This window comes from Cololabis saira, chromosome 18 (assembly GCF_033807715.1).
Source record: "Cololabis saira isolate AMF1-May2022 chromosome 18, fColSai1.1, whole genome shotgun sequence".
In the NCBI taxonomy this organism is placed as follows: Eukaryota; Metazoa; Chordata; class Actinopteri; order Beloniformes; family Belonidae; genus Cololabis; species Cololabis saira.
In genome coordinates this window covers 28877132-28889471 of record NC_084604.1, presented here as the reverse complement: position 1 = coordinate 28889471, position 12340 = coordinate 28877132, and the positions used below count along the sequence as shown (strand labels likewise).

The 12340-nt window shown below is 38.6% G+C and overlaps 1 protein-coding gene across 1 annotated transcript; it reads right to left on the bottom strand.

Annotated features, from left to right (window-relative positions):
- Window positions 1–3056: 3056 nt before the first annotated feature.
- On the bottom strand, window positions 3057–11340 carry LOC133464512 (elongation of very long chain fatty acids protein 4-like). Its single transcript, XM_061746537.1, has 7 exons — window positions 11056–11340; window positions 9056–9158; window positions 8005–8192; window positions 7361–7441; window positions 6292–6463; window positions 6037–6164; window positions 3057–4412 (listed from the first exon to the last, which is right to left on the bottom strand). Exons 2-7 carry the CDS (start codon window positions 9120–9122, stop codon window positions 4134–4136), a joined length of 915 nt encoding a protein of 304 aa, XP_061602521.1. The 5' UTR covers window positions 9123–9158; window positions 11056–11340; the 3' UTR covers window positions 3057–4133.
- Window positions 11341–12340: the final 1000 nt, after the last annotated feature.

Here is a 12340-nt window from a genome sequence, read left to right as displayed (position 1 = left end):
ACATAAGGGATGGAAAGGGGGGATGGCAGTTTTACGGGGGGATGATTTTGACCATTTTTATTTCAGGGGGGATGCTATCCCCCTCATCCCCCCTCAACTCGAGTACTGTATATATATATATATATATATATATATATATATATATATATATATATATATATATATATATATATATATATATATATATATATATATACATACATATATATATATATGTATGTACAGTTATTATTATGAGCATTATCTACGGCCCACAGACAACACAGACAAAGAAAAGCTGTCCAACAAAATTATTTAAAATAAGTTGAAACAGATGGCTTTTGTTTTAATTTGGACTTCAACATAGTCCTACTGCAGTCCAATTAGGAGATGCGGACACAAGGTACCACAGCTGCCCGACCGTCTCTAATCTAATTTCTCTGACACAATTTAGGCTAAACATTCACAGCAATTTAAAAGTAGGTTATTCAAAAAAACAATTTTGTGGAAGCAAGACTAAAATGATTGTCTTTGGTTGGTCCTATTTTTCTCAACTATTTACTTGACAAAGGATGTAATGCCTTCAAGTGGATCCTGTATCAAAACTGACCTCTGATCTTTTGACTACCTAATTCCTCTCAGGGAATTCATTGGAGGATAGGCCTTTATGCATGGAAGTCATGTATTCATTTGCTCTTCACTTGTGTGAAAGTAGCAATACTCATGAGGAGATAAGTTTGCTTAATTACAATTGAAAATTCTGTTCTCAGAGTAAAACAATAGAAATATTATCAGCAAATTAATTAATCTTTATGTAGAGTGGCTCTAGGTAGAATTTACATTCAAAAAGAGATTATAACTAGAGCTTATTTTAACTATTGATCTGAATGATCAGAAATGGCAGCCTGAAGCCCTTTGAGAATCATCCAGTAACATTCTTGTCTCTCCAGGGATATTATACTGAGTTTAGGTCCAAACTCCGCTTCAAACTATGTTTGAGGTCACATTTTAAGTCTGAGAATCTGAGCAATGTGGAAAGCATCTCCATAGAACGATACCGCCATCACAATGTTCGACTTCAGAGAAGCTACCGATGCACTGCAAAAATCTTTAAGTTGCATTAATTTATGCTGCACTAAAAAGTGTACAGAAGTCTTCCTATAGGGGAAAACTGACTCAGTTGTTTTCCAAGAATAAAATTAAGAAAAATATGATCTCAAGGATAGATTTTAATCAGAAACCTGGAGTTAATCTTTGACAGTAGCCTGAAAGTTTAGTAAGCAGATGAGCAGCGTTGAAAAGAAAAGCTTTTTACACCTTTGTTGTCTAGCTAAAGTCATGCCCTTCCTTAACAGGTGTGATCAGGAGATTGTATTTCACACCTTTACTAGTTCAAGGTTGGATTATTGTAAGATACTAGTCCATTAAGAGCATTCAGTTTGTACAAAATGCTGCTGCCTTCACGCATGAACACAACACTCCTATTCTTCAGTCATTTGATTCCAGTTACAGTTAGAATTTGTTTTTGAGATTGAAATTCTTGTTGTCAACTTGTCTTTGATCCCTGTTCTTTATCTGGGTGATATTAAAGCCTGATATAACAGGCCAACGTGGTAATCCAGCCAACATGTCTGAGAACTTTTAAGGTCAAGCTACAAACAGTGGAAGGATCATGCTTTTTCATCCATCCATCCATCCATCCATCCATCCATCCATCCATCCATCCATCCATCCATCCATCCATCCATCCATCCATCCATCCATCCATCCATCCATCCATCCATCCATTCCGGTCCAGCAGAGGGCAGCCTTCATGCACAGAAATACCCCAGCACAGGCTCTCAGGGTAATCTGTTCCACAGACAGAGAGCCATTAAAACGCTGACCGTTTCCACTCTGTTAGTCTCTCTTAGTCATTTAATTGCTAATGAGCTGAGTGAGGCCCAGGTCGAGTTTGGATGGATTTAACCCTTTCAAACTGACCCTTCACCCTGTTCATATTGGGGACTGTCAGAGAAAAAATAGAACCGAAGACCTCGATAAACCTCTGTCACATTGTTAAAGACAAAGAAATAATGACATGTGGAATATTCAGATTTTTAGGAAAAAGTAGTCGATGTGGAGTATTTATACAAATCACTGTGCTGTTTTTAAAACTGCTTCACAAATCTGTGTGCTTTTGCTCATTCCTGCAGCAGTGGGGGGATGCAGGTTATTGTGACCTGTGCTCAAAGCCTTGGCCCTTCTAAAATCCTCTTAGTCCACAGCTTAGATCTCTCTGTGTCCCTGAGGAGGACAAATGCACCCTCTATCACTCATCTTATCCAGCCCTTCATTCACATCTATACCTGTAGGCCTCCGTATACCTCCATTCTGATTATGTGAGAGATGTAGGCAGTGGTGCACTGGGATAAGAATCAGTGGAAAGAAATACTTGTAGGAGATATAATGGTTCAAGTTGGGGGAGAAAAGTGTAGTACTTGGGCAACTGTACAGGGTGCAGAAATGTGAAAATGTTCTTGATTCTGTAACTTCGAACAATAAGGTTCCAACAGTGTGAATACAAGCAGAGAGTTTGGGAAAAAAAAATGTATAAACCAATCAACATTTATGAAGTGCCAGAGGGCTCTGGTGTTTGAAAAATCCGGATAAATCAGCCTGGAAAAGAAACATGACGTTAAATCCACGGTCCCAATGTCACTTTTGCCTCTATTGTTAGAATCCATGAACTTTTAGTCACAACTGCAAACAGATTACTGGAGGCTCCTCTTGCAGTGACCTGCTTTCCTGGATTGAAGAGGAAATAAGCTCTTTTGGAGCTAAAGCCAATTTGTCTTCAAAGATTAGGGCAGATCTGTCTGAAGAGGCCCCGAAGACAGTCTTCCTCTGCCTCTCTCACACACTCCTGTAAGAAATGTTTCCGTCTCTGTAAAATATCCTACAAGTGGACATAGAAGAGATCTTAGAAGCAAGAGATAGAGACAGAAACGGAGGAATGAGGATGCAAAAGTAAGATTATTTTTTTTAAATCTTCAGAAATCTTAAGAAAGACACACAAGTATATTTATGAAGTACTGACAGTCTTTATTTCAGTTATATGTGCAGCTGGAAAGCTGTGTCACATTGTTTCAATAAGACAATGAAATGACCATAAATTTTCGTTTAAAAAAAAAGCTCTTTCTTCAGGATGCCTTCGCCTTCAGTCCTACATGGCAGTGAGACAATATTGACCTGAACTTCAATGTCTTATTCTTGCACTTCGGCTACATCACAGCAAAAAGGAATCAATTGTGAAGACCCACAAAAATATGTATTTTCACAAAGATAATCACAAATTTGCATACCGGTATATTAAAAAAAAAAAAAGAAAAAGAAACAAACCAAAACAACTCTACAGTTTTGTCCAAAGTGTTTTAAATCAAGATTGTAAAGTTCACAATGAACAAAAATGAAGATTGCATGTGACTGTAAACGCAGCAATGCTGAGTTGGATTCGTAGATGCTGCAGATGTCTGCAAACAGGTTAAATACAGCAGATGGCAAATGTGAGCATTTTATATGGTGTGCAACAGAACTAGATTTTTGTAAAAACAACCCCAACCCCTAAAACAAAACGAAAAAAAAAAACAAAAACAAAGCAAGAAAACCCGTTTAAATGTTTTCTCTGGTTTTCCATAGCAGTCAAATTAAAATTCTTTAAGCACACTAGTATGTAAATAAGCATATTAAATACTATTTAAGCTGTCAGATAAAATATTTTTGGAACCCAGAATAAAAAAGATGGAGGTGTGTTTTGGTTGTAGATGCTGAGCAGGATGCAGGTTCTTAAATAATTCAGTCCTACTGGAGTCCAACACAAGTCTGGACAGAGGAGCACTGAGACTACGTGATCAGCGTTTTACTTTTCTTTTTTTTTTTATTTAAAAATTAAAACTGCTGCAAGATTAACATCCTTCTCTTTCCCACAAAAGCACAACCTTTTACATACACACCCACAAATACAAACTGCTACCCATTCGCTTTCTCAAGTTGGTCCCAAATCACATCCATCTACATTGTTTGCAGTGATGTTGATCTGGTTTGAACTGTTTTTCCCCTCCCCCCTCCCTTCCCTTCTTCTCTGTATTTTCACCAAGTAAATCCCTTTTATCTCCTCACTCCTTCTTCACTCTGCCCTTCTTTAGCCTCTTGCCATTTTCCTCCACTTCCTCCACTTTGCTGTGACCGTTGGTCAAAGCGGAAGTGCCGTTTTCAACAGGCTTGCCTCCTTTCTGCGAGGAAGGTTTGCGTCTGTAAGCGTGGTAGTAGAAGTTGGCGAAGAGGATGATGAAGGTGACAGCGTAGCCAATCAGAGCCCACTGCATCCAGCAGGGGAACGGACAGCCAGTGTAGAGAGAGTAGCCGGCGTGACCGATGGTTACATGGAACTGGATCTGTTTGTTCAAAATGCACACAAATATTAAAATAATTAAGAAAAAATAATACGCTGACGCCCAAGACAAGCACAAAGTTACCTTTTAAATATGTACATAAATGTATTAAATAAGTTTCCTTCACTAAAAAAGCTGTTGCATTCCTTGTGATGTACTGTCTGTAAAAAAAACTACTTTTCATACATAAATGATGATGGAAATGAACAGAAATCAGTATTAAATGGATAATTCTCACATACATACAGCTGTTTAATGACAGACTGCAACATGATCTCATTTGCCTTCTGAGTACTTCCTGCTGTTTCAGAGATGTAACTGCATTCCTGCTTTCTTCTAAAGGACCATATTATGTCAACTTTCTTAGCTATTCTCAAGTTTTTCTTTCTTTTTAGCAAGATTTCCTGTCTGCTCTTAGACCATCACTGATACACACATCTGTGCATTAAGAAATGGGGAATTTCAGAAACGTTTGTTGTGACGATGTCAAGGAGAAAATATGGCTCTTATTTTATATTATACATCACCAATATTTATGAAGCGTTATCAATGTTATAGTAATTTACCTTCCTACCTACCCAGATACCCACCCACCCATTGTTAACCATAAAAAGCCTGCAAGAGCCATTCAAACTTATCGATCTACTCTGGAAGGTATTACTTGGGTAAAGTTTCAAATTTTAGTACTGATTTAGGAACATGCTTTTTGAGACACATTTGAGAAACTAAACTAGTTTTGTGTAATCGTCGTCTTCTCCCCTTCCTCCTCTGTTCCTCTGATCTAAATAGACTTATAGAAGGTAAAAAAGTGGAGAAGAGGGGCACGGTGGTGCAGCTGGTAGTGCAGCCGTCTCACAGCAAGAAGGTTCTGGGTTAAATTCCTGCCGGGGACGCTTTGGGCGCTGAAGTGCGTGTGACGTTCCCCCATGACTTCAGGGTGGGGTTTCTGTGTGGAGTTTGCATGTTCTCCCCGTGTTCCTTGGGTAGCTAATGTGAGCTACCCTCACAAATACATGCAACAGTCCTGGGCTATACATGCCCCCCCTGGCCCGCCGGGGCGCCAGATGGGGTGGGGAGGATCTGGCCGGAATAACGTGATCCTTCCACGCGCTACGTCCGGCCAGAGAAACCCCACCCTGTCTGGTGAAAAGAAGCGGCCTGCTCACTCCTCAAGTAAGGAGGAGACCTGAGCTCAGTGCAGGTTCCTCCCGGGGTTGGTAGAGGGGAGCAATGCCCAGGACTGACTTAGGTAGGAGCACTGGGTGATAAAATGGGAAAAAAAATCAGGATAAAAATATATAAAAAAAAACTGATTGATTATCTGATACATTTTTATATTTAGACTCAACTGTTTCATGTATAGTGTTTGGCACGTTTGCAGTAATTTTACAAGTTGTATCAATATATTAAGCTCTGCATTTCTCTGTCTGTATCTTAAGTACCAAAAGTGCGGCTGAGCTCCGTTTACTCTGTGTGTATAACAGGAACAGAAGAGAAAATGACTTAAAGGCAAAAATACCCAAGTACAACCACGTTTAAGAAAAGGCCATCGCCTGTAAAAGGAATTAATGAATGAAAGCGCATTCATTAGGCTTTCTATATATTATTCGCTAAATATAATACCCACCATTTGAATGATAGTGAGGTATTTCTTCCACCAGAGGTACTTCTGCATGTGTGGACCCAAGGCTGCCAGGCCATAGTAACCGTACATGAGGACGTGGATGGAAGAGTTGATGGTCGCACCAAAAAATGCTGTGAAGAAAGTCAAACCTCTATTAGATGTGGTTGTTTAATCTGTGACCGACTAATAAGTAAACAAGAAAACTCAGTTAGATTTCAGCTGCAGCATGATACAACCAATAAAGATCCTGTAACTCACACTGTCCTCCGGGGACCCATTTGATGCCGATCCACCAGAGGATGAACATGGTGCAGTGATGGTAGACGTGGAGGAAGCTGACTTGATTGAATTTCTTCCTCAGTATGAAAAAGACTGTGTCCAAGAACTCCACTCCTTTGGAAATGTAGTACCACCAGAGAGCAGAAGCTATCTGAAAACATTAATGGACACAAAGAATTACAGCATGTCATGGAAGTGACTCTTAGATGAATACTACTTATTTGAAATCTGTGGATACATTTTTCAACGTGATGTTCAAAAAAATGGAGAAGATACTATTGCATGTTAGTTGACATCATATTTAAATGTTGTTTAACTATTTCCAGACAGTTTTTCTTTTTCTTTCAGAAATATAGCTAATAAGCTTATCTAATAGAGAAAACAATTTTGGTGACAGCATGAAGAAAAGATTATAGTTCATTGACCCACCAGAGAAGACAAGTTAGTTTGATGAATGTACAATAATCTAGATCTATCCTGTATCCTTCTATATAATAAGACCCATTAAGGGAATTGATTAGCTGATATTATGTTCTCAAATATTGAAGTCTACTACTTGTGGTACTACTTCTAGTCTTCACTAGAAATAGTTCCACTACGCTGATATAAATGCCTATATCTTCTCCCATTTAAATGTTGTATATTCCTGCCTGTCTGATAGATCTAATTAGTCCACAAAGTTCCTCTCTACATCATACTGTGGCATCCTTCATCTCTGAATAAGACAACTGAGACAGAGCAAAAATCAGGTTCAAAGCATCTTAAATCAGTGGGATGAGCTGTCACTGTCGTTCTTTTCCTTCTCTACTCTGTTACAAAACCGAATTAGTTATCGTCTTAGCAGCAACAAGATTACAGCATCGCTCCACCTGGTAGACAATGGAAAGCCCTGCAGCCGAACATGCTATCGGAGAAGGTTTAGTCATCTATTCTTAAGTCAATACAACTGTTTCAAGGTGTAAGAGATAAAGAAACGTGTTTTAATTTGTTCAATGGAAGACTGGAAGTGCATGGATCAGCTTGGTCATGAGTGTGGGAGGGAACTTACCCTGACTTCATTGACATCAGTGGAGTAGTTAACAGGCTGACAGAGGTAGCTGTACCCGGCTGCTCTCGACGCTAACAGGAGCTGGTGACAAAACAATGAAGTTAGATCAAGGCTGAAAGAGGAACGGTCCCACCCCAAATGAGCCAGGAAAAACACATTTACGCATGTTCGCAACATGAAACCACCACTGAACACGTTTTTCCATGTTTAAATTGATTTATTCTTTATTTTGATTTTGAATTGACTTGATGTTTGGTTACAAAAAACCCAAATAAAGTTTAAGCTGTGTTTATCATAAGTGGCAGGCTTGTGAAAAGTGAATGTGACAAATGTGTAACCTGAGAGCATGACAAGAGACAAAAAAAAAAAACACCTTCTGACTCTAATTTGCAATAAAACATAAATGTGTCAGTCTTGTAATTTTTTCAAAGTGTTTTTAAAACTTTAGTTTGAAGCCCAGTTTGCTGATAGCACCTCGGCCTTTTATACCTGTGTCGGACTGTGATTTCAAAAGCAGCCAAGACAGGTATTAAGTCAATCTGACCAAATCTAATTAAGTGGCTACCTCTCAATGTTGCACTGATATGCGTCTGTATGTTATGAGGTACACGTCCTCCCCTGCATGAGTCCATGCCTGCACTGACCTCTTTGGCGATGTAGAAGTTGAGGACTACCATGCTGAAGTTGTAGACTATGAGGGTCTTCCTGAGTGTGCAGGGCTGGCGGTCCTGCATGTATCTGGGCCCCGCCCACAGGAAGATCAAGTACAGGCAGCTGATGGCCAGGGTGGAGAGGGGAGAGGACATCATCGGCCAGTTCTCCACCCTCTTGTCTGGGGGTAAAAAGTGTTCATGTTAAATCCTTAAAACAAAAATGTATATTATATGATTCATGAATTTCTCAGACCTACTGAACCACACGCATGCACGCACGCACGCACGCACGCATGCACGCACACACACACACACACACACACACACACACACACACACACACACAAAACTAAAATAAAATAAATAAGAAATGGTTAGCAAAAAAATACATTTGGGTTTTGTTTAATGATCCAAGAAATACTTCAAAAATTCAAAATCACTAGAATTTCTGTGTATTATTTCATACAACAGACTTGACATTGTCAAAACAAATTTTAAAAATGATAGAACAGAAGAAATATCTAAAATATCTATTGATCAGCTTAGTTTCCACTGTTGGTTCACTACTTTAAAGTCACAGCCTTTTCTCAGATACTTTTCTATTTTAACTAAACCATAAAAATCATACGGTGGTATCATAATAAATGGCTAATCAATAAGTTAATCTGCTTTCAACACAACATTCAATAAGATGAACCACCCCAAGTTAACTACGAGGACACACCTTTTTTTTTTTTTAAGCCAAATCTCCAAGCTTGTATGTGGAGGTGAAAACATACTTGAAGCTAAAATTATTACATCTACCAGAGATTAGTTATTGGCAGAAAAAGATATTGTAAAACAAGGCACATCATTATCTCTCAGACGGTGACTTCAATCTATATGTAAACATACTATACTTTCTAAAGCAATGAGAAACATTGATATGTATCTGTCTTAGTCATTCCCTGACAATCAGGAAACCGGAACTGTCTACAGAGAAATATCTCTTCCTAGCAAGTGTGATCATGAAGTGGCTTAGAAACAAGTGAACACAGCTTACCTGCTATAGTAAGGCTCCATTTGTAAAAGTCTACAGTGTCATTTACAAAATGTGTTACAACCTCCATGGTTGTAATACCTCCACGCCTTTGGTCTTGATTATACTGTAGAGAGGAGTGGCAGAGAAACAAGAAGCCAAAGTCAGTTAGAGACCCCCAGGTGGAATTACTGGCCATGCAAACCCCGTCAGACTAACTGGATGGTGCCATACCCTTCCAGCTTGCAAATGTTGCATGAAGGGATTGCACGAAAGTAAACTTTTATATTGCCACTGCATTTAATAACATAGAATTATCTATCATTGTTAACATTCTCAGTCAAAAGCCTAATGTACAAAGACAGAAGCTGTTTTTGGTCCAATAAAAAAGTCCTTCTAATAAAAGATATTATAACAGATCTAAATATCTGTACATACCGTTTTATATATCTAAGCAAAACTGACCGATGCTAACTTTGCATGTTTGGCACGCATACATGCAAAGAGGTCTGACAGTCGAGCCGTACAGCAAGCTGCAGATAACCAAGAAGAAATATAACTCCAAAGGTTTATTTGTGAAAGAGAAAGACAAAAGAAAAAAGTGTCCTTGCACAGTTCCTGACAAAATGAAAGGTTTTGTCTACCAGATGGCTGAAACAATAACAGTGTGCCCTTATGAAAGGTCATATGAGCATATTAGAGGTAGGAATTTCTCAACTTTGACGTAACTTTTAGTGGTGGAAGTTCACCAGACTGACAAGAGGGCAGGTACGTAGTGACGTGCAAACACATACGCAAGTGAGACATCTAGTCTTTTCATTGTTGTGTCTACTGAAATGTAATTGAAACTGCAGCAGATGTTTGCATATATTCAAAGATTTATTTGTTTCCTGGAACTTATTTAGCACATTTTTACCAAAACTATTAGTTCAAAGGAGAGGAATTGATAAAGTGTTGCACTCTTCATCCAAAAGGTGCCCTTAGTTCTTTGGCCCTCAGATATATGGAGAGCGAGAACAGCTTCTCTGTCACCAAGTTAAAGACCTCACTGACACTAATTAGGCAGCATTACATAACACACAACTCTTATCCACGGCAGAGATGTCTTTATAGTAATCTATTATTAATCCCATGCGTCAGATCAGCTGTCCTTTAAATAATTAAACGACTAGTGCACACTAACAACTGTCAAGCATTGGCAGTGATGGAGAAAAATAGCTGAACACTTAGCCCAGTGTTGCTCGTGGGTGCGAGGATTAAATGATCTGCAGACTGGACAACCGGCAGGATTTCATATGATAACACATATCTGTGCAGGATTTTCGGTTCGTTACTGGGGGAGACCAGATGAGAAAGGGTTAACCAGGTTTGTGCGCTAACAAAAAGACTGGGGCGCATGTGTCAGCAGGTTTCGCTTGGACCGCTCAAGAGGCTTAAATTCAATTGATCAACGAGCTTACATGTAGGCCTAAGTACAAATGCCCAACGAGCCGCAAGCCTGTTTGATGGCTGTCTGCTTGCGTGTCCTAGTGCACACTTGGGGGAAAAAAAGAAAGAGTACATATGGGAATAAAACCTGTCAGTTGCTATTATATTATATATACTTATATATACTATACTTATAATGATTTTGCAGTGGTAACAAAAAGGGAAAATGTGCGTCACGGTATAACAGTAGATAAAATAATTTACACCTGTTTCATGTCGGAGTTTTTAGTCTGGTTGACAGACATGTGGGTTTTTTTGCTCAGACTTGAAAGGTGATGGGAGGAAATTAAATAATACGGAAAGATATAATAATAACAATAATATGAATTATAAAACCCACCTAGAAAAAAAAACGGGAATCCTCGTGGGCAAAGAGCGACTCCGTTTCATAGCACGGGGAGTGACTCAATTAACTCCCATAATAACCCTTAAACTGACCATCTGTTGTGGAATAAAAACGAAATACATATTATTTAGAGGCTAAACCAATTTACAAAAAGCCTTTGAAAGAGTAACAATAAAAAGCGGTTACTTACGTCCTCGATATTTAAGAGCGTATAATGACATCCGGTGTAATGTGATGCCCACAGCCTCGTACAGTTACTGCCCCTCTTCTTCTTTTTCTACAGTGCTCTTGTTTCTTCAGTTCTACATTGAACAGCAATTTTGGCAAAACAAATTTAAAAAAAAAATTAAACAAACAAGGCAAGTGAAAATTAAATGGCTAAGATTGGCCAGTTATTCATGAGGTCCACGCCTGCCGCTCAGTCGCTTCATCTTCCCACAATCTCCTCCTGCACACTGAGGAGCCAGGTGGCTGTGCGCATGCGTGGACTGACAGTGTGGTTTGAGCGCCCGCGTCACCGGGTTGGCCGAGGAGGCGCTAGAGCGCGTGCTGCTGCTGATCATTAATCTACTTTCACCTGTTAACATCTATTTGCAGCTTTGATTATTTATACAGAAGATTTAAAACACATGAACCCAATACCATAGCTGTCCAACTGACATAATAAAATCACTATACATTTATTTATTTCCAAATGAATATGTGGATGGATTAAGATGTATCACAGGAAATATTGGAGTAATACATTTTTAGGTGAGTCATTGTGGAAATTCTACCAAATATATTAAAAAGTGAGAGTGAAATAAAAGCCATATAAGAACTTTCAGATTCAGATTCAGATTCAGAAAACTTTATTCATCCCCGAGGGGCAATTGCAGGACAACTGAGCAGCAAGATGTTGAAAATCTCAAATAGAACAAGAAATAAAATAGAATAAAAATGAACAGGGCATGTCTCCTTATGTACAAAAAAATATATAAATATACGAATGTCAAAAAAAAATCTACAGCAGAGTGACTGTAGTGGTGTAAGTAAAAATATAAAGTATAAAGTGTCAATGCAAAGTGTCGACAGTGGATGTAAATGTGTATCTTTAAAAAAAAATATATATATTTTGGGTAAAAGTTCAAGCATTATAGACAGTATGGGCCATCTGGATGAATATGACAACATGAGAACAAAGAATGCTTTTGAGAGAAAAGTAAGAGATAAAGGACGGTTCGAGGTCGTCTTCTCAGTCGCAGCTTTTGCTGGAACAGCAAAACATCTTTCAGCATTGAAAAGGTCAGGTCATAACGTTTAAACAGGTAATGCAGATTAAAGAGTTAGTAGGGTCCCAGTAAAGCAATAGAAATACATTAAAAAAAACACATACATAAAAAGGAATACAAATTTATAGCATCCTCCCTTCTTTTGTTAAGCAACTATTAATACAAATATTTGAAACTCAGGAAAATGCATCTTGCTATGTTTTT